Below are 23,827 nucleotides of genomic sequence, written 5' to 3'. Positions count from 1 at the left end.
ATGTGGTGGTATGTTTACACAACTGTGCATGCACACACCCCCACACATGTACACGCACACTCATGCTAAATAAATAAAAAGTAAAGAAATTGATTCATAAATTTAAGGTTATGCTTAAATATTTGAAGGTTTGTAAGCATTAGAAAAACAATACCTTTTTTCAATTCATTAGGTAAATTATTAATCAATCTTCACAGGACTGTTACAGACTTACTAAGATTAGACATGAATGAAGCATGTGTTCGTGCACCTGTTTTCTTTTGTGTAGTTTGAAAATGCCCCCCCACCCCCACCCCCCGCCCAGACATGCCTGTTGGTCTTCTCATTGAGCCTTTTCCTTAGCTGAGATTCCCTCTTCCCAGGATTTAATGTCAAGTTGACAGAAACAGTGATGCCAGCCCATCTTTTGTTCTCACTTCCTTTCCCTTCCTGCCCTTCCTTACTTCCTTTCTTTCTTTTTATTCTCCCACCCCAAAGTTATATCCTAACTATGTGAAGTATCCGTTTTCCTCTGAACACTTAAAGCATTAGCTGTCTGCTTAGAGATACAAAGCTGGCTTCCAATTGCTAGGAGAACATACTGGCTTTCCCATAGGAAGACTTGTGTTTTATACACCTAGCACTCTGATCTACACTATAACAACTGAAGGGGGGAAGCCTGTTTTCCTCAGAAACAGAAACACACAATCACTCTCTTCCAAAAGTTTGTATGCATTTGAACCTAGAAAGAGGCAAGTTTGTACATGAACAGCAGTGTCTCACTGGCATTTGCTTTCATTTTATTTGATGGTTTAATTTTTAAGAATGTCCTCTTTGAAGGCGATAATGAGACTTCTTACTTTACTAATGTACTAAATATAAATTATTATGTAAATAAATCACTTCATAGTGTCTTATTCACAACTCATGTGAAATAAAAATAAATATTTAAAGTTTGTAAGTGTTTTTGTCCAATAGCACTCACAAATAGATACAAAATTTTAAAAGTTTCTGCACAAATAATAAGATTATTTGTCTCTGGGTTCACACTCAAGGGAACCTTCAATTAAAGTGATATCAATGTACATCTATGTACTGGTGATCAATTACTTATGTGGTTCACCTTTCCAAAGTAATACTGAGTTATGTGAAATCTGAAGGAAGAGTATCCAATGAACTAAGTTTGATGAAGGTGAGATAAAACTATCTCAAGTCTTGCTAGGTGACTGACAAGAAAGGTAAATGTGCTTCCTGTTTCACACACTAAGGCAGCGGGGTTCCTATAACCACGTGACTTCATAGTTGCAATCCCAAAGGGACTTCTTTACTTTTTCTTGCAATCAATGTAAGAATACTCTTAAATCTTCTGAAGTGTTAGTGGTAGAGGTGGTACCTCTAGTAAAGATGTCAGTTTTTATCCATTTAACAAGTGACAGTGGTAGAGACCGTCTAGTAAAGATGGGAGGTTCATCCATTTTGCATGCATTTATTTTTCCTGATGTTCTTGAGGTGACTTGTTCCTTCAGTTCAGTGGTATTATACTTTTAAATGATGAGCAAACACAGCAGTCTCCACCTAACAGTTCAGATATGTTTTTTTTTCAATATTGTGTTGAGTATTTAACTAACACTTTTATACCTACAGAAGTTTCTTGAAGGTTCTTCCTAATTGTATTACAGAAGAAAGTATGCAATAAATAGTTAATATGACAGTCAGCTCAAGGATTATTATGTTGCTTAATTTCTAAATGAACCCCATGATGGAAAGACTTAAGGATGAACTTAAAAAAATATTGAAATTAGATTATCAGGTTCTGTTAAATTGTTAAGTGTATATGGCTTGATTTCTGTTCATTAATTTATATCCACCCAATTATGAAGCAAATTTGGAGGGAAAAAATAAAACTTTCTAAAACAAATAAACAAAAACACTAGAGGATTTTGCATCATTTTTACATTTTGGTATTCATTTTTATATTGAGTAACTTGTTAATAGATAAAAATATCTCTGAATTTCCTAAAGAAATCTGATATAATTTCTTGTAACTCCTGGTAATTTAATATTTCCATACATTATTTAAATTTTCTACCAGCATTTTCTTTAAATTCTTTCAGAACTAATACTGGTAATTTTGCTAGATAGCTTGACTTAAACAATTCTGTAGTCATGAGCCCAGCATTCTTCCCTTTCCATTTTGGAACATATAAGCAGTGACTCACCTCACATTCTTGGCATGCCAGATGATAATTAAGGAAGTACCGTGATGACATAAAGAATCATGTGTAACAGTCAGTCAGTCTCATAAAACAGCTGGACAAGGTTTTAGCGAAGTCACATGGCCCTTATATAGGATACTTCCTATCTCAAAACAAAAGAATGTCCATAGGAAAGCCCAGGGGAGGCATAGTCACTCTCCATAGCGTAATGGAACTGCAAAATGATCCTTCAAAATTGTTCAGGAATGAGAAGCCTGTGTCAGAGTTCTGAGCATGGCTTCATGCCTCAGAATCTAGCTATTACTAAGTACTTGGAAAGGACCCAAGTAAGAGCAAAAAAAAGTGAAACAAGGGTTAGAAAACAGACCCATATGAGGGAAGGAATGAAAATACTGAAAATTGGCCCTTACACGTGTGATGCTTAAAGTTTAGCCTCAATGACAGAAGGGTGGGCTTTGAGTCATGTAGCTGAACCATGCTGAACCGTGAAAGACAGAAGGCTCAGGCTCTTCTCAGGCCAGCATGAAGGGAAAGCAATCTTCTTCTTCTTCTTCTTCTTCTTCTTCTTCTTCTTCTTCTTCTTCTTCTTCTTCTTCTTCTTCTTCTTCTTCTTCTTCTTCTTCTTCCTCTTCCTCTTCTTCTTCTTCTTCTCCTTCTTCTTCTTCTCCTTCTTTACTGTTTTTTAAGGTTTCTTTAATTTTAATTATTTCCATGTGTGAGTGGGTGTGTACATGTGAGGGCCAATGTATTGAGGGCCCTAAGAGGCCAGATGTATTGGGTTCTCCTGGAACTGGAGTTACAGGGCTCTGTGAGGTACCAGATGTGGGTACTGGGATCCCAACTCAAGTTTGTGCAAGCTGCTCTTAACAGCTGAGCCGTCATCTCTGTAGTCCCTGGTTGCTGTTTCTTTCTTTCTTATATATAAAGTGATGGGTTCTATTATGGCGTTTTCGTGCATTTGTTCATGCTTTGTTCCTGTGGATTCTCACTCCTCTTTCTTCTTCCATCCTCCTGGCTGCCTCCTACAAGTGCCCTCCCAGGTCTACTCTCTTCTTCTTCATGTCTTATTATTCTATTACAATCTCTTTCATTTTCCTCTGCCTTACTTTCCCCTACTTATGGTCTCCGTTTTAATTTATTAATTATATATATATGAATTAATTGTCATATACAGTATTTAAATATTCTATTACATATATACATATGAGAGAAAATATGTGGTTTTTGTTTTCTTTCTCAGTCTGGGATACTTCACTTAATATAATATTTCCACGTTCATTGCTGTCCTATTTATAGTAACTAAGAAGCGCAATCAGCCTGCTTGTCTCTCAGTGGTTGAACAGATAAAGAAAATGTGATGCTGTAGAATCTGTTTCAATTGTGAAGGTAAGTGAAATCATATCATTTGTGTGGAAATGGACAGATCTGTACAATTTTTAGGGAAGTGTAACTTTTCTGTGATTTCTATATCTCTCCAACAGTTTCCAGGAAGGGACAACAGACTCAAATCACTTATCAGTGGAAGCCTGGAACAGCCTTCAGTGCTGAGTCATACATAGGATGTTCAATGTTTGTTTGAATGAAGCAAACTTTGACTTCATGAATTTCAGGAACTTATTAATGCTACTTATTTATTCTTTAGCTGAACAAAACCATTTAGGAACATCTATGGAAGTTATAAGATAGGTTCTAGCTTCTAGTTGTAATTGTGTGAGAGTTAAATTTAAAAACAACACAAATGAATTTAGAACCACAGGCCCTAATGCTATAGAAGACTTCAGAGAATATAAAATATACAAGGATATGAAGTTGATGGAGCAGTTAATACTCTATCAGGTTCCCTAAAGATGGCTTTCATTGCTATAAGTCAGTCTTTTGGAAATAATCCTACATATAGAGTGAAAATCCCTTTCCCATATTTTATAGTGCTGTTTACAATACTAAAAACCTAAGTTTGACTCACGACAGCTTATATTGGAAGAGATGATAAAGGGGAAACTGCAGTAGGGATGTACGATAAATGAAAAAAATTTAATTAATAAAACAACCCTGAATTTGTACAAAAGCCCATGTGTAAAAGCCAGGCTCATAGGATCCATCATTCCAAACTAGCAAAGACAATATGTAAATTTTGACATAAGCTATTCAGTGCACCACTCAGGTTCAGGGTGATTTCCAAGGGAGATGCTAAACTCCAGAGGCCCTGAAAAAGTCTAAAATGCAAAAACACATATTAGACTAGCTTCTACTTATTTCTTCCCTTTCTTTGAGATATGTTCAGGTTTTATTTGTATGAAATTTTCTTAGCTTTTTGTGATTATTCATTGACACTTCTGTCATCTCAATGGACTGCAAGAATTTTCCCTATAAAATTTTACTTCTCCTTTGATCTTTCAAGTTTAACTGACATATAAAAATTAGTACTATGGAGTATCATAAAATCTTTGACACATGTATGCCTTGAGTGATGTTAAAATGAAATTAAGTGTATTTATCACCTTAAGTCGTCATCAATTCCTTATGGAGAAACTTCCAAAATCTTTTTTTAAGCTTTTCGAAACACGCAATGCACTGTTGTTATCTGTGGTTAAAGCTCTGTGCTATCCAACACCAGGAGCTACTCCTGTCTCACTGTGCTTAGCATTACGTGAGTCCTCCCTCCACATCCTTCCTGATGCCCAACTGTGCTAGTTTAAGTGAAAAAAGTCAACCATAGGCTCAAATATTTGAACATTTGGTCCCCAGATAGTGATGCTGTTTATAGAGATGGTTCAACTTTGCTGGAGGAAGTACATCACTGAGGGCTTGCTTTGAGAGTTCATAGCCTTACCGACTTCCAGTTTATTCTGTTTCCTTTTTGCAATTGAGTATGTAATCTCCTGGCTCCCTGTTCTAGCCACCTGCCGCCATGCCTCCCTTGCCTGAGCCATATGGACCCTTATTCTGGAACTGTAAGTCCAGATAAACTCTATTCCATAAGCCTTTTTGGTCATGGTGTTTTTTTCACATCAATGAAAAATAACTAATACATCTCCTCTCCTGGGCTCTCATAACCACCATTCTAATCTCATGGACTATCCCTAACTTCCATGTAAAAGTATGGGATTATATAACCCTGCTTTCATAAAGCAAGCACCAAGTTAATTAAGGATACAGAGAAAGATGACTCACCACTAGAGATTTATTTTAGTAACAAAAAATCAGAATATGTTTATTCCATTCTAAGTAAAATATTTTATCATTGTAAAAGATTAAGTTGTTAATTCACCCAGTGCCATATGTTTTCAATACATAACAATTAAAGTGTGTTATCATTATCCTCACTCACAAAGTCTTATTATCTGGATATCCAGATATCCATAGCTTTCATCCAGAGCTTCATTTCACTGCCATTCATAAGTGTTACTTCAAATCCAGAGCTGGCCACCTTCCAGAGTTTTATCATAAGTCAGAACAGTTGCCGATCTGAAACTCACTTGAACACCCCACACTTTCTTTCCTCTAATGGTTCATAGTGCTTAAAATCTACAGTACTCAATATGGCCTCAAAATCTGCCTTAGCATAATATTCCAGGTACCACTACATAAATAATTAACCCAAGAGATATGGTGATTTACCATATCAGAAACAATAATAAATCAGAAAATTCATTTCTTGGACTCTATTCTCCATTTCCCAATCCAGCTCTGAGTGTGATGATTTTAGGATTAACAATACATAGAAATTCAAAATTTATGAGCCATCACCTTTGTATCATTAGAGTATTAATGAAGTCTCACTAAGGAAAAAAAAAACACTCCTTCTGGTCAAGAAAACAGCATCTTTGGCCTAGGTGGTGACATAACATTCCAGTTGGGCCAGGCCAGTCACATGTCCAAAGTATGACTCCTAGGGAGGTAGGCTTCTCTTAAGCCAGTGTAAAGAGGTAGATGGAGTGTATTTTCCTTTAATGAGACACTGCATTTTTTCTTTCCATAGATTCCTCCCTACAGCACAGTGTCCTACAGAGTGCATCTAGCCAGCTTTCTAAGACAGCCATCTTCCTGAATCACACAGAGATTCCTTTCCCTTCTATCTGTGCTCTAAGCACTTCCCCTAACAATTTGAGCTTACTTACTCCTTGCCATGCATCTACTTGTCTGTCACGTGTCTGTCTAACCTCCATGCTGATTCAAAAAGCAGCGTGGTTTTCTTTTTTTTTCTCTTTTCCATTATGCTTCTCTGGTGAGATTTATTGCTTGACTTCCCTGAGGGTTTTTCTTTTAAACTCTAATAAAATTGTCTTCAAAATTCCACTTGAGTCCATTCTTAAATTCTTTTAGCAATAAGACTAAGACCCTGAAGAAGAGAAAAACCTTCTTCTGAAAAGATAATCAAGACAACTAGAGAGTATCTTTTAAGTCACTGATACTCACCCTTTGTTAGATCAAAAAATACTGAGGAAATAGAGAGGAGTTTCAAAAAAAAAAAAAACCACATCAAGTTCTCAAGACACCCTTGTCAACATACTTTTAAGTGTACAATAATATAGATAGATAGATAGAAGTATAGATTTGTTGAGGATCCTTGCCTGAGCAAACTTTGGGTGTCTGACAAGAAGCCAGGCTAAAGACATTGAATGTATGCAAATAGGTTTCTGATCCCCACATTCTCGAGGCTTCTTCCCTCATGAATGTCAAGTAGAATATGCCAGAACAATAAAAACAAGTTCAGGCACAGAAAGCATTTTCATTTTCCATATAAAACAGCATCAGCCTTTTCCCATGCTGACTCTGCAAGGCAGCTTATTTACAAATATATAAATAGCTGCAACTTTACTCCAGGCCCATTGAAAAATCAAAATGGCATCATGCAAGAGGAGCATCCTAGCATACTTGGCCCAATGAGTGAAATGTGAGTGGAGATGAGCCAAGTGACTTGACACTCGCTAGTCAGCTTAACCAGACACCCTTCAGTTTCCTGTCATGGAGGAACCCAGGGCTATGCTCTACAGAGCCAGAAAATTCACTTTCATTGATGGTCCAGAGACTGGGGGATGATTTAGAGCCGAAGGTTGGAAAGCAAACTTCAATTCATTTATAATCCTGTGGACTCAAAGGGAGAATAACATCGCCTAATCGTGGCAATACATTTAAAATCATCTTAATCTGCTTTCATGAATGTCCAGTGATTTTGGAATGACTCACTCCAGTCAATTCTTTTCCCACATTGCCAGACTTACAGGGATTTAAATCAACAGGGGAAAAAAGAAGTCAGAAAAATAATACATCTTAATGTTTGAACAGAATGCATTGCCTTTCCTAAATTTATTAAGAAATGTTATCTACCAGGAGTTAGTCTTTCCTCCCTCTTTCCCTCTCTCCCTTCTTCCCTCCCTTCCTCTCTCTCTCCCTCCCTTCCTCCTTACACACACACACACACACACACACACACACACACACACACACCATGTACAAAACCATGTATCTTGCTTTTCCTTACAGCGTATGGATAACCAAGCATGGAGCTGCTGGGTGCCCTTGGTGTCTGCTCGTGAGGTCACCTGAACAGCTACACCTTATGGCACCTAATGAAAGTACTGTGCACAGCAATCACTCCTTATATATACCTACAATATCAAATTATGCTCTTCTTTAACATCTTTGTTTATCATCAATGAATGAAAGGAAGAATACCATTAAAGTCTTCCAAAGCATTGCAAATCGTGAAGTTTAAAAGAAACATTTCTAGAGGGGAAAGCGAGTTATGAACTTGTCAATATGCAGAATCTGAGGATGGGCAACAAGATGTGTGTCGAAAGTGAGAACACTCATGCATGCTGTAATAATTTTCACACAGAGACATCTATGCTGAGTGCTAAATCAGGGTGGGGGAGGGCTGTGGTGCTTTTCCATAGCAGTGCATTTACACACAAGGATGTTCAAGTTTGACCCAAGGTATAAGTACCAAACAAACTAAACTGCAAAGCAATTTCTTGTAACTTCAAGCTCTATTCAGAATATGGAGGAAGCACCCAAGGGTGAACTATTATTCTAATTCACCATAAAACAGTATAGACATGAATACAGTAGTGGTCTTTTGTCTCTGAATCTACATTGAGCCTTATGTTTAAAAGTTCACTTTTAAAGTCAGATATCAGTTATGTTTAATTCAAATGCTAGCAAGATTACTCTGAAAATGTATTTAATTTTCTAAAGACTATTTCTTTGTGCATGTAAAAGTTCCAATTGCAGAGTTTTATCGATAAATACATGTCGTACATTCCTTACAGCACTGGGGGGGGCACTACTTAGCTTTTATATTTTTGAGCAAGAATTTGGAATGTCCTTAGAAAACAATTTTTGAAGTACTGCTAAAATGAAAAGAAAACGAAGTAGTTTACTCACCTAGTGTCTCTGAGAAGAAGTGCACTTCCCAATTTGAAACAGGGTTTATCACCTTCGCAAAATGCAGGCCTCAGAGCAAAGCTCTCTGCCAGATCAAAGCCTAAAAAATGTGACAGGCTATTAAACTGAGCAGTAAATTCACAGACATATTGATTTTTACACAGGAGTTTGTTATCCATATCCACAGCTTGATTGGTCTAAAATAAAAATCTTCCTGTTTGAAATCAACATTTATGCTTGATTTCTTTTTTGCTTATTTTCCTTTTAGGGTACAAAAGAAGTAGAATTCTCTTTGCCTGAAGAAGGCATAGCTATCTTTCTGAAGAATGGTTAGTAAATAGTTCTCTCTGGCCTTGCCTGGTCTGATTGCACAGCAGGATTCCTGCCTCAGCCTCCCCAGGGCTAAGAGTGCAAGTGTGTACAACCATCCTTGATTCTCACAGATGTTTCAAGGTGATACAATATCATTTTGCTTTAATTTAGGAACTGACCGAAGTAAAATGTTATGGTAGTTCATTGTACCATCTCTAAAGTATAAACAGAACATTAGCCAGAATAAAAATAGTGGTCATTCTTTTCAAATCTAAACAACCTCTTACAAAAACATACGTCAGGAGAATTATGTGAATGTGGGGAAATGATTAGAATTCAAGTGTAATATATGTGTTCTCATCACATATATGTGAGAGAGTTGGAGAAAAACAAAAAGAAAATATGAAAAGGAAGGGGAGGGAGGAAAAACAAAGTGGGAATGCTGAGCGGGTTTGGTAGCACCTGCCTGTGATACATTTTGGATTCTGAGTTTGAGGCCAATCTGGGCTATACAGGGAGATCCTGTCAACAAATGAACAAAAAAGGAAACAGCAATAACAACAAAACCAGCAAAGGCAACATTCATAACAAAAGAAAATATAAACAATAAGAAAAGTATAAAAATGTTACACCAGTATAGTATGTAAATTATGACTACATCTGGATGTTAAAACATCTTCTCAATAAATATTATTTTCTCTTTTCAAAACTGCAACAGAAGGCACAACGTTTGTAATTTTACATGGCTTTTGTTCTGCACCAAGGTGAAGTGTTGTTATCCTGAGATTAAACAATGTAGAACTCTGCTGACAGCATTTCACCTGAAGCACCTACTTCCCATTTCTATACAGATGTTATGATCTCAACTTATAAGGTTGGCCAAGGAGCACTCAGGCACACCTAGGAAAGGCTTCTCCAAGTCAAGAGGATAAAATCTCTGGCTTGGTGGAGACCTAACATTCCATCTGGGCAGTCAATGAGCTGGCTGTGGAGCCACCCCTAGGACAGGGGATACACCATAAACCATACTAAAGACATAGGGAAATCATTATTCCTTTAATGAGATAATGTATGTTACCCTCTCTGGATCCCCACTCCCCAGAGCTGTAGCTTACAGGACTGCAACCACACAGTGTCCAATTACTATGAATGGACACTTTGCACAGAGTGCTACTTAGCAAAGAATGCTTACCTGAAACTTGAAGTTTGTTTCTGTCGTCTTGATGTCCCTCCATCCTCAGTATAGGGCAGGTTGTTTCTATTTAAAAGACAAGCACGAATTATGTGAACTAAAATTTCCATCCTACTTTTTTCCAAATAAAATTGAAAGCTACCATGCAATCATAAACAAGTTAAAAGTGAAAATAAAAACAAAACTGAACTCTGTTATTAAATCTCTATGAAGTGGGGATGATGATCCCCACCCCACAGTATGTCTATGAAGATTTAATGTTTGTTCCTATAAAAGAAGAGAATATTGCCTGGCCCATGGGGAGAACACAGTGACGCTGGCTATTATTATCACTATTACTCAAACATCCACAGGTTTCTGTATATTTGAATAGGAATCAGCTAACTTTCACAGCTTCATTAAACTCTCAAGTCCAATGCATACACTGTCAATTACACAAGTGAATTATTGCTATATTTTATCAGGTCATCCTAAACCTTTATAAGAGAAGGGAACATGAATAGAACAAACTAAATAAAATTAGAAAGCAAAGATCTTTCTCTATGATAAAAATTGAGGAAGCTAATACTTTACTAAATTTGTCCATAATACTCATGGATAAAGAAAAAGTTACTCTACTCAGTGAGTTTACATGTCCAATAAAACCACAGCATAATGTATATTCATACATTAGTTTTGAAGTAATATATTGAAATCCAATTTGAAATAATGTATGTAAATCTAATTCAGACGATTACCACACATGAAGCAATGCTGACAAAACTGCAACCCATTTTTAAAGTCATGCCACTACACCACAATACAGCTACACTCTTAAATTAAACACATTAAACCTTTTACATTGTATAGTCACAAGTCCAATTCTCCACATCAGAATTTTATGTTTGAGTTTCACGTCTTAAATTTTATAGTATAGGAAGGAAATAAAATGTTTATGGCCAAACTGGCCATCTGCTTGGCTGAAAGTGAAAAGCTCTAATTTTCCAGTTAACCTCTGAATGCCCCAGCCCTTCATTTAACAAATATACTTTAGACCTAAAGTTGTAACAAGGAATCAGCATAGCATATTTAACTAGAAGGGTCTTAAGGTCTAAGTACTGTTATCACATCATTTGCAAGTAAAAAGCAAATAACTATTCTTTCTGAATGACAATTAAAATCCCAATTTCAACAGATTAGGGTGTGTGTGTGTGTGCATTTGAAAACTGACAAGCTTATTCTCTAGTTTAAATGGAAAAGCAAAGAAACAAAAATAGCTAAAGGCAAAGTTGAATAACAACTTGGAGACAAACCATGAGATATGAGGTATCTTCAAGAACTACAGCAATTCAGTGGGAAATGAGGGGTCTTTTTAATTGGTGGGGTCTGGTACTAGATATTGATACAGGAAAAATTAATCTTGATTTTTTTACACCACATGCAGAAGTTGGAGAAAATTATAAATGTGAAAAGCAAAACACAAAGCAGGTTTGGTAAAGCATAAAGCTTTATGAACTTGGAGAAGCAAAGGCTTTCATAAAAGAGACAAAGCATTACTGTTAAAAGAAAATATTGATAAATGGGCTTCATTAAATTAAAGCACTTATTAATCAAGAGATCAGAAGTGTGAAAAGACAAGCTAGAGAATAGGAGAAGTTATTTATAACACATGCATCTTAAAGAGAGAAGGCAAACCACACGTACGGAGAAGCTATCTAAGGAAGTTCTAAGTCTAGAACATAACCTGAGCCCCTACAAATGAGCAAAACGTGAGAAAACTTATTTCTAATACACTCTAAGCATTCTAAGCACTTCACAAAACAGAATATCCAAATTAGCACCTCACATATTCAAAGGGGTATCACCTCATCAGTAATCAGAGATGGAGAGGAAACTACGGAGATTCCATTAAATGACCAAAATCAAAGAACTGTCATTCCAAGTGTTGGTGAGGATATGACAAATGACTAACATCTGCAGCCCTTCTACATTGTGTGTGATGGTGGAGAGTGAAACAACCACTTGAGAAAACTGTTTGACAGTATTTACTGTTGCTAATGATGCATGAACTCTAGTAAGAGAAACTCAATGGCCCAAGAGACATGAAAGCAAAACATGAATATAAATGACCTTTCTAGATAAGAATGCCTGCCCTATTATTACTCATAGAGCTACAACCTAAAAGTTCATCAACATGCTGCACAGGATTACTGCAGAACAAACAATAAAATAATTGGGGGCATGAGGGTGGGGGGGAAAGGAGCTGCTACAATAAGAGCAAGAGAAGAGGAGAAGAGGAGAGGAAACGGAGGGGCAGAAACATTGAGTTGGGGGAAGAATAGAGGAAAGAGAGCAAGATGAGAGATACGATATCAGAGGGAGCCACTGTAGGCCCGAGAAGGGATCTGGACTCAGGGAGATCTCCAGAGACCTACAAAGATGACACGATCTGACAATCCAGGCAATGGTGGAGAGGATAACCTAAAAACCCTCCCCCTAAAATGAGATTGATGACTTCTCTTTATGCCATCCTAGAGCCCTCACCCAGTGGCTGATGGAAACAGAGACAAACATCCACAGATATACAATGAGCCAAAATCAGGAATTTAGTTGAAGAGAGGGAGGAATGAAGAACAAAGAGATCTGTACTAGGATGGAGAAACCCACAGGAACAGGTGACCTGAACAAGGGAGAGCACATCGACCCCAGATGCTGTCCAGGAGGCCTGTACAAGACTGATCCAGACCCCTGAACATGGATGTCAATAAGGAGGCCTCTGCACTCCAGGGAGCCTCTGGTAGTGGATTAGTATTTTTCCCTGGTGCAAGAAGGGACTTTGAGAGCCCATCCCATGTGAAGGGTTACACTCTGGCCCTGGACACATGGGGAAGGGCCCAGGACCAGCATAGGAAGACTTGGTGGACTTTGCAGAGCCCCCGTTGAGGGCCCTACCCTGCCTGGGGAGTGGTGGGTGGATGGGGTGGGGGTGGGCTGGGGGTGGGGGAGGAAGTTTGGGGGTGAGGGGAGGGAGAGGGAGAAGGGACTTGAAATAAGCTTGTTCCCTAACTAGAAGTAATAAAAAAAAATAACTGGATAAGAATACAAATCTATTTAACTTGATACATAGAAATGTTTGCATCTTGAGGAAAAATAAGTAGGGTAAGTGCAATTTCCCCTAAATACATACTACCTATTCCATTTATGTGATAATTATCCAACCAATCTCTGTCACAGGAGCAATTAGCACCAAGGGGGTGCCACCTGGGAGTAAGTACATAGGAATCTTCTAGAATCCAGGATATGTTTTATGATTTTATTTGAGTGATAGCTGCATGAGTGTGTAAAAATTCAAGGTATTGTGCTTTTAACATTTACTTACTTTAGACTAAATAGGCAAAATCTTAACACAAGGAGAAAATACTTTAATCTAAAAACTGATCCAAAATTTAAATTATAACAAAAATCCCAATAAAATGTATATTGGCCGTGAATGTCTGTATGGCACTAAACCATAATAGGAACTTTGCATTCTTCATAACATGGCACATAGAGGAAAAGATGCACCGTGTGATTGACAGAAGAAATCTCTGGGCAGCAGAAGGGCTCTCCTGTTGTGAGACTTTGGAAGGCAGAGGTAGGTGTGTGGTCTCTTTCCAGTAGGAAACTGTAAATCTCATTTAAATTCTTCCTAGGGACTATATGTTGATGTCAATGGAATAAACACACTGATTTGAAATAAATGGGATCAACATTTCCAGCAATATTTATGTATTTCTCCACTAGAAGTATTTAGTTTATAAAACATTAATGCCAGTTCCTACCTTTAGAACACACACTTTGTTGTGAACAGCTGAACAAGACAAATTAAAACTGTTTTAAGATTTAAGGCGCAATAAGATAAATTCATGAAGATTTATGAATTCATTGCAAAAAAATGAAGGAAGAAGCATTGGCAATGCCTATCATAAACTTAGATAAGCTAAATAATTTAAATATTGACATGCACATTTTAATAAAAAATAGTGGCAGTAACTATCACAAGTTGGGTATGTTAATTTATTCTAAATAGACATATAAACATACATGTGCATTTTAATATTAATGTACCTCTAGACTTAGGCATAAGATTCAAATATTGTTACAGGTAGACAACACTAAGCCCTCAGAGGCTCTCTACATTATTTCAGAGTAAGGAAGATGCACTGCTTGCAGAACTCAACAGTTTTCAAAAGCAAATAAGGGCAGTTTTAGCAAATGCATGCTAAAGTGTTAATGTTAATGATTTAATTTCCTGCTTACATGGCTTGAAAGACCTGGGCAGTCTACAGGATTGGTGGGATACTGAAAGGGGCAACAGGAAACAAAAGGGAAGTCATCTAGCTCAGCTTTGTCTATGTCACAACTTTATCTCTGTAACATCTTGTAACTCTCTGATTCCAGGTCTTCTGAAAATGAGTCACCCTAGAGAAATAGGTCATGCTACTCAGTGGCAGAGTGGAGAAAAACATACTTCTTGCAAATCAACTTTGTTTGTTGAACATCTCTCAAAAGCATATTTTGAACAAAATAATAGCATACCTAAGAAACTTTTCATTCTTTAATAATATGTATTTGCTCCCATCATCTGTTTTTGCTATGTGCTTTAAAAATGAATCTATCACACACACACACACACACACACACACACACACACACACACACACACACGAGATCCAATCTAATAGTTCTAGTTCGGACTTTACCAATGGGTATGGCCTACTAGATCTTGGGGCTAGTTCACTTCTTTAAGACATTTAAAAATATATGTGTTTGTTTGAGTGTTTTTCCTGCATGAATGTATGTGTACCACATAAATGCAGTACTCCCAGCAGCCAGAAGAGGGCATTGGATGCCATGGTATTAGAGTCACAGACCGGTGTGAGCCTGTCTTGTGGGTGCTAGGAATTGAACCCAGGTCCTCTGCAAGATCAGCCAATGCTCCCATAACAACTGAGACATCTCTCCAGCCCCATGAAATATGTTTTTAATAATGCACAGAAACATTACAAGTATGTATATAAATGGGGTTACAGGCAAGAATTTTTAGAAACGATCCCTAAAATACATAAAATGAAAACATAATGCAGACAAATACATCTTTAAATACATGTTCTTTCCTGTCATCTAGAACTTCGATTCTGAATCATGTAAGTTTTGTTATAGCATTTACTAAAATACTTGACAGCATACTGAACTATCTTCTTTCATTTTTTTCAGTTTCCCCTTTCTTCTCATATCTAAGACCAGCTAAAATCTACTGTTTCAATTTTGTCTTTTCAATTGATTTAATGCGTAAGCAGTTTGTGTTTGTTTGTTTGTTTGTTTGTTTGGGGCAGCAGCCTCAGAGATTCTAATTCAGGAAAAGCAGGAGGTGTGTTCATTCTTGTATATACAAAGGCAAAGGGAAAAACTGAGTTTTCAGAGTCATGAAGATTAAAGGCCAGCATGTTCTTTAGATTTTTTTTTTTTTTTTTTTTGTAGTTTACTGACTGGTCTTAGCATCACTAATGGAACACTTTACAAATTACAGGAAAAGAAAATGTGTCATTTGCTTGGTAAGGATGTAATTTATATTTTAACTTTGCTAAAATACACATATCTGAGGGTGGAGAGATGACTCATCAGTTAAGAGCACGTGTTCTTGCAGAGGACCAGAATTGCATTCCTAGCATCCATATGGCAGCTTACAACCATTCGAACTTCCAGTTCCAGGCAATCCAACACTGCTTTCTGAAATCTCCAGGCACTAGAGAGACACTCATGTGGTGCCCATGCATACATGCAGACAAGATACTAAACACATAAAATAAGATAAATATCTCTAAAAAATTTAAAACAAAGATAAAATAAAGTGCACAACATCTTTATATATTTGCATTTTAACATTAGTCCTCCTGGTGTGAGTTTTTCATCATGAAATCTTAGTAACTCAAGATCAACTGAAATGTGCAAATATTAAAATGAAAAAAATTCCAGAAATAATTTTAATTTAAATTTAATTATAGAGTACTGAGGGTATTTTAAATTTTATTTCAGTGCCGGCTATTAATGTCAGTCTCTTACTGTGATTAATTTATGGACTGATTTTCATTGTCAGAAAGTAATAAATGTATGGAGGAAACAGTTATCCATAACTTCAGACACACACAGGAAGCCTTGAAATATATCTCTTGTGGATAAGAAGGGATGACTCTATCATAGCTCTCAGATAATTGTGACTTAAGTCTTTCGGAGAGAGACTGTATACTATAAATACAGAAGCCTGCCATTTGTATGTTATCTGGGAATAGACAAAAGAAGCACTGACTATTTCCCAGGAGAACTCACAGGACAGTGTACATTGCCCTGGTAAATATGCCAGGGTCCATGCTTTGGACTTTGCAGACTTAGAAATCAGATGACTTATAATCACAAAACACAGCAACATGTGTCCTTGCCCTCTGCCCTCTGCCCACTACCCCTGCCCTCTAACCCCTGCCCCTCATTCCCTTGACTCTGGTCTCCAGGCCCCTGTGCCATTTCTCCCTTTTATTGGGCAGTCATCTGACTCAGAACTTTTGTGCTGGCTGTTTTCCAGGTGCACATGGGTCTCTTCCCACTGCCTTTATGCCTCCACTTAATGACCCTACATGAACCCATCTGTATCTTCCATTGCATCTTATAGAATTGACCATTATAGCAAATAAACAGAAGATTTGTAATCAAGTATCAGATACATAATGATAATATCTTAACAAATGTCTACTACAATGTCTAGAACATCCAGGCATACTTGAAAACATCATTGATTATCTAAACTTCAAATTTAGCTTGGTTCTTGAGACTTTATCGGGCTACTTTCCCACACTCTGTGTGCCCAGACATGATGTTAGCCTGGACTACAAAGATAACAGTGGAGATAGAAAAAGGCAGAAAGAATGAGATACAAGAATCAAGAAGCCATGACAATGAGAAGAACAGAAGGAGGAAGGAAACTTAGTTTGCATAAATAGATAAAAGTCTGACTCACTGATATCTCCCCACAGAAATAAGAATTCGTTAGACAGAATCAGTAGCAGTTAAGAGGACCTGGAAGTATTAAGATTGAGGAACCATTAAATGATTCAAATGGCTGAATACAAGTTTATGAATTAGGGGTATGGGATTGTATAAAACTGGGAAGCTGTGTACAATGGAAACAATACAGTAAAGAGACAACACACCGAATGCAAGAAAACATCTGCAAACTATTCAGCTGGCTAGAGGTTAATGGTTAATAACCAGAACATGCCAGGGACTCTAAAACTTCGACAAGAGAAAAGACACTGAATCTGATTAAAGCCATACAATGATCTGAATTTCTCAAAAGACAAGGTACAAAAGGCAAACAAAATACATTAAAAAAATTCAGCATCACCATCATCAGGGAAATGCAGATTCAACTCAGTGAGAACATCTCTCACTCCAATTTGAAATATCAAAAAGACAAGAAATAGATGGAAATGATAAAGAGAAAGTAGATCTCTTGTTCACTGTTGATTCAAATGTGTTATTACAGTTTTGTGGAAAATAGTGTAGGAAACATGAAATGGAACTAAATATGATCCAATTACCCCACTACAAAACATTCCCAAATGTAATAAATACCAAAAGATGACTATTTCTGTATCTATTACAATACTATTCATAACAGCCAAGCTATAGAAACAACCAAAATGTCTATTGATGGATAAAGAAAATGCAGTACATGTAAACATAATGGGTATCAGCCATAAAGATGGATGGAGTCTTGCCATTGGTAGAAACGTGAGTAGAACTGGAGGATTTTATTTTAAGTGAAATAAGCCTACCAAAGAAAGAAAAATACTGTGTGTTCTTGTTCAGATGTGGGTGCTCAAAAAGAAAACCCAAGTTCATTGAAGTGGAGAGTAGAATTGTAGTCACAAGAATCTAAGAAGGTGTGATGACTAATGTCAACTTGAAGGATCTAGGATCACCAGAGACCAACCGCTTGGTACATCTATAAGGGAACTTCAGTTAGGCTAATTAAAGTGAGAAGACCCAGACTAAAAATGGGCAGCATCATTCCTAGGCTGGGTTTCTGAGCTGATTAAAAAGGAGAAAGCAAGCAGAACACCCACATTCATCTCTCTGCTTCCTGACTGAGTGGCAATGTGACCAGTCATCTCAGTCTTCCTACTATGACTTCCTTGCCAGGCTGGAAACTACCCTTAGGGTATGAGCCAAAATAAATCCTTAGCTGCTGATGTCAGGTGTTTTGTTTCAAAAACTAGAAAAACAACTAATACTGAAGGATAGATGAAATGAGAGGGGGTGGATTTCAATGTTCTGCTCTACGGAAGGAACAACTACAGGTAATAATAACTTACTAGAAATTGCATCAATAATGAGAAAATAGAAACTCAAGACTTCCCAACATAAAGAAATCTTTAAGAATATGTAAATCCTTTTCATTGCATTTGGTCATTACATGTATATGCATATTGAATTACCACACTGCATCCCAGAAATACGTACAAATATTATATGCCAATTAAAATCTTTGTCAACAGAGGAAGGAATGGAGGGTAGGAGGAAGGGAGGGAGGAAGGGAGGGTGGGAGGGAGGGAGGAAGGGAGGAAACTAGCAACAAAACTGAAACAGATCAAGGCTGCAAAGCACACTTGGGAGTGGCATAATTCATTTGTGAAGCCCGGGAACAGATGATCAGACAGGGAGTGTGACAAGAAGAGACAAGTAAGGGAACACTTTAGGAACTGCACTACTCCCCTTATCTATTTTCTGCCTTGATTTTACTTTTTCTTCATACCACAGACATATACATAAAGTATGTAACAGATTTTTCTTATAAAGCCATAATTTAAAGTTTAGTTCATTTGATACTTCTTTTATCAGTCTCAAATCTTCATGAAGGGAAGTTATTTTCCTTACCTATGATACTACCTAGGGTATTCCCTCAAGATCAGAGGTGGAGAAGGTAAGGGCACCAGTTGCCTATAGACGTAGAACTGGTTAGTTTGTCTTTTATTGGTGTGTGTGTGTGTGTGTGTGTGTGTGTGTACATTTGAATGTAAATATATACAGGTGCACACGTGCATGTGGATATATGTATTCATGTGTGCACATGCATATAGAGGCCAGAGGACCATCGGGATGTCATCTTCAGGAGCCATTCCCTTGGGGAACAGCTTCTCTCACTGCCATGGAACTCACTAGGTAGTCTAGGCTGGCTGGCCTGCAAGCCTCAGGACTCTGACTGTCTCTGCCTCCCCAGAGCTGTTATTACCAGGTTTGTGGCTTTAAAAAAAAAGTGACTTCTGAGGTTCTCTGGGGATGGAACTCGGGTCATTAGCTTGAAAGACAAGCCCTTTACTGGGTAAGCTATCTCCCATATTTTTTTACAGGCTACAACAGAATTCTCATTGGGCAGAGGCAGTCGAAGGGCCTCTTTATTCATCTTTACTGGCTGGGCTCTGATCCCTGTGCACTTCCTTTATAAACCACAAAAGCATTTGAGAACTGAACAACCATTCTTCTACATTGAGAGTAAATCAATGGCTAACCAAAGTAGACAAAGCATGCTGGACTATAATACAACAACAACAACAACAACAACAACAACAACAACAACAATAACAACAACAAAACTATAGAGAAGCCAGGCATTGGTGGTGCACACCTTAATCCCAGCACTCAGGAGGCAGAGGCAGGCCAATCGCTGTGAGTTCGAGGCCAGCCTGGTCTCCAGAGCGAGTGCTAGGATAGGCTCCAAAGCAACACAGAGAAACCCTGTCTCAAAAGAACAAAAACAAACAAACAAACAAAAACAAACAACAACAACAAAAAACCTATAGGGAAAAAGCTGCCAAATGAGAAAAAATGGGACACAGCTATTTTAGGGAAAAGTCACAAGAGGCCACACAAGTACCTTCACTACTTAGCTTTAATCCAAAGTTATTCCTCCAAAGAAAATACCTAGCTAGACGGCATGTTCCCCGGTCACTGTGAAGTTTTCTTCCACTTTCCACATTTAGGACTTAAGTACTACATGTGCCACTATGAAGATTTTTAAGTGGTGCCATTCTGAGCACTAAGATTTATTAAAAATACAGAAGACAAATTTCTATGTGAGGTTAATAGTAGATTTTTCTGTCAACAAATATAAGCCATATTTTAGAATAATAACTTTTTCCTTAAGTTAGTAGAGAACTGACTTAATGAGGTTTCTGTGTTTAGCTTTGGGCCTGGGAGAATCCCCAATAACATCTAGATGGTTCACACGAAGCTTGAAAATTGTTTAAAGAATATTCTCGTAGATGGCATTCTGCCATCTATTTCACCTATGCTTTTCACCCTGGTTTTCTGTTTTGTTTTTAAGATTTTTTAATAATAATTTAGTGCTTATGGAAAAGGCCACATTAAGAGAAGAAACTAACCATTTGATGTGGAAGTTTCTATCATAGAGAGTCCAGTTTTTGGCAAATTTGAAGGTTGTCGAGCGTTGTATATATGCTAATACATTTTTCTTCTCTACCCTGAAAGCTGAGCTGAAGCTATCATTGTCACCTTAAAATTTATTGTCACTATCAAAATACACAAACATGTCTTATCCCATAATGTAAATATAATTTAACTGATCAAAGAATTGGAAATGCCTGAATTCAAGACTTTTCAATTTATGTTATTATTGACTCTTCCATATTATTCTTGAATTCTGTCCCACTTACAACAATATTCCAGGTCATCATTCAGGCTGCCATAGAGTGGAGGACAGCAACAAAGACCCGAGTTATCCTTTATTACATTTAGTTTTAACTGTAAACTGTTGACAACCTCACCAAGTCCAGAACTGAAACCCTAGCCTCGCCCTCAGATTTGCTAGATTTTATTTTTAGATGTAATCACTTCCCTCCGGTAAATGGTTAGTGACCACACACACAGGTCTGCACATGAGGAAACTAAAAAGGGAACCTTGCACCGTGAATCAGACACACAAGACACGACACAAGGAAAGTCTCCTGCCAGGCCAGGCCCAGTGTGTCATATTCTCCAACTGTCCCTGTGATGGTACTGTGCTGACATTTTTAATTAATGTAAATGGTATTTGAGGTGAAGCAATTTCCGTGGCATGTTCTGAATGCACGTATCGCTCTACAGTCACCCTCTACCAAATGGCAAGAGAAAACGTGGTGTGTTTTTCTTATTACTTCCCTTTAGTGCTGCATGTTTTGTGAATCTTATTACAATTAAGCTTCTTAGAAAGAAAAGTCTTTCAAAGAAACTAATTCAGTAAGAAATTTGGGGCTAGAATACATTTGGATATTTATAAACAACAATGTAACTTGATCAAAGAACTGTGATATTCAATGCAAAAAGTAAAATCTTCAGAGGAATTCCAAAATATGGATGTTTGGTTATGTAAAATTATGGAAAACTATTCTGGGGATATTCAGTAGATAGTGCTGTTATGGTTAATAGCTAACACTTTCTGTATTTGTATGGAAAAGTGTATTTTACTATACTCTTTAACAAAGTGGAGACCATAATAAGTGTTCTTCTTACAATAAATAAGCTATTAAAGCTAGAGATTAAAATAAAATAACAGAAGATAAACAGCTAAGGAGTAGATCAGAAAGAAAATAAAAAGGCATTTAATTATCCCAAAAGTGAGTATTTCCCCAAGTGCATTCCCCAGTCATCCAGTATTAGATTCAACCGGTTGACTTGTCAAAGACACAAAGATCTGAATGTACCATGGCTTTAACAGCAAAGCGGAATCTCTGCTTGACAGGCAGGAATCAGTACCTGCTGTGATTCTTGCCCTTGCTAAAACCAGATTCATGTGTGTAGATTCTTCCAATCATGCTTCCATTCCAAGCCATTCCTAAATACCAGCATGGCAAAATAAAAAAAAAAAAAAACAACAAAAAAAAAAACCTTGCACCACTCACTAAAGATTTATCATCCCTTCTAGGTAAAGGAAGCCCACCTACCCTTGTGAAACTGCAAAACACAGCACCTCCTCCTCTTCCTATAGAAACATTCATTTAGGAGAGCAGATTTTCAGAATGTAGTTGCTCTCCCTAAGTAACCTTTTTCTTTAACATGGCTGCACTTGTTAGGCATCACTGCTTATTATCTCTCACCAAAGAAAAGGCACTTTCCCCCAAGACTATGTGACAAGCACAGAGTATCATAAATACACGAATAGCATATTTCAATTCTCATGTAGACTGTTTTAGGAAATGGGCTTCCTCTAAAATTATTGACAAATAATCAAGATGATCCAAGCTTTGTTAAAGTCTTGTGAGTTTTTTTCTCTCTGTGTGTATATAAACTCAAAAGCCTCTGTGAGAGGGAAGTTGTACCTATTCATCAAAACTATTAAGAAATACTCAAGAGAATATACACAGAGAGATTCAGTCTTCAGATCTCTGGGTACATCACCCTATGGGATTATTGTCAGAGTACATCTCACATGATCTTTCCTTAGCAAATGACCTTACATATGCACGTCAGCTTTGCAATACAAAGTACTTGTAGGTTAATAATATATACAGGCACAATTCATTTTAAAAGTCAATGATAAAAATGAATGCTTCAAATTGCTTGGAAAGACCATTGGGGATGTCTAAAAGACAATTCGTAAATTTAACTATTGATAATAAATGTCATCTATAGGATACTGGAAAGATGTGTTCACCCTTTGTTTCTCTCATCTGAGACACCACAAAGCTGAATATAATTAAACTCTATTTCTTTTCACATTTCAGAGGCTATTTTTCACTTTTTCTTAATGAAGAATAGACATGTCCTTGCTAATCCTAATTAGTGGTGAGTTTTTAGACATAACTTGAACAAATAATTCTTAGAGGCTAAACTGTAAGATAATATCATGTATATGCACAGAGAAATGCATTATATAACCACATTTACAAGTTCCAATTACAGAAAAAGTTAGATGACCTGCATGTGAAAATTTTGACGTTCATCACGGGCACTTTGTGAAGGTCAGTGATAGAAAACAATGATTCCTCTTTTCTGTATCAGTAAATCTAATCTGTAGCCTCTCCAACCTTAACAAGATTTGCTTTGATGGATTTTTTAAATGATGTTAGGACTATAGATAACATTTATCAATCAAGTAGAGAGGTGACCCACTTACCTGGCTTTTCCCTGACTGTCACACAAACGGAAGCAGGAAGCAAGAACATTGCCACACAAGTCCACAGTTTCCAAAGGCCAGTGTGCCTCATCATGCCTTGAAATCATGGGAACAAATGGCCACAAATCTGTAATGGCAGAAGCATTCAAGTTGAGATTTTGTACACTGCTCCATCACAGCCACAAAATCAGCAGCAGCAAAGAGAAAGGAATCGATTTGTATATATCACATAATTATATATTAGGGTATAAGATGCTCTAATATGCAACTGAGTGTTTCAATACACATTTTAATCTTTATGATGCTCAGGAAATATTTCGAGATTTCTTCTTAGTTATTTATTCAATTAATTACTCATGATGACAGATTCTTATCCCTTAAAATCCCCCACCTTTTCAGTGGTTTTAAAGCCATACCACTCAAATGATTTTTTATTTTAAAAATTGTAGTAAAATATATTGTAATATAAAATTCATATTTTGACTATATCTGGGTGTGCATTGTCCGTGTAATTAAGTTTGTTGCCATTGCTTTGCAACCCCCACTCTCTTCCATCTC

At 37.1% G+C, this 23,827-nt stretch overlaps 1 protein-coding gene across 1 annotated transcript in view; it reads right to left on the bottom strand.

The window, feature by feature from the left end:
• Col19a1 (collagen type XIX alpha 1 chain) overlaps positions 1-23,360 on the bottom strand; it is a 298,074-nt gene extending 274,714 nt beyond the window's left edge. The window contains exons 1-3 of the mRNA XM_027392846.2: positions 23,270-23,360; positions 10,087-10,152; positions 8,583-8,682 (exon numbers count right to left, since the gene is read on the bottom strand). Of these exons, the coding sequence (XP_027248647.2) occupies positions 8,583-8,682; positions 10,087-10,152; positions 23,270-23,360 (257 nt within the window). The remainder of the gene's footprint in view (positions 1-8,582; positions 8,683-10,086; positions 10,153-23,269) is intronic.
• Between the last annotated feature and the right edge of the window lie 467 nt (positions 23,361-23,827).

The sequence above is a fragment of the Cricetulus griseus genome (assembly GCF_003668045.3).
Source record: "Cricetulus griseus strain 17A/GY chromosome 1 unlocalized genomic scaffold, alternate assembly CriGri-PICRH-1.0 chr1_1, whole genome shotgun sequence".
In the NCBI taxonomy this organism is placed as follows: Eukaryota; Metazoa; Chordata; class Mammalia; order Rodentia; family Cricetidae; genus Cricetulus; species Cricetulus griseus.
The sequence above is the reverse complement of the archived record's forward strand: the minus strand, read 5'-3'. Positions and strand labels throughout refer to the sequence as shown.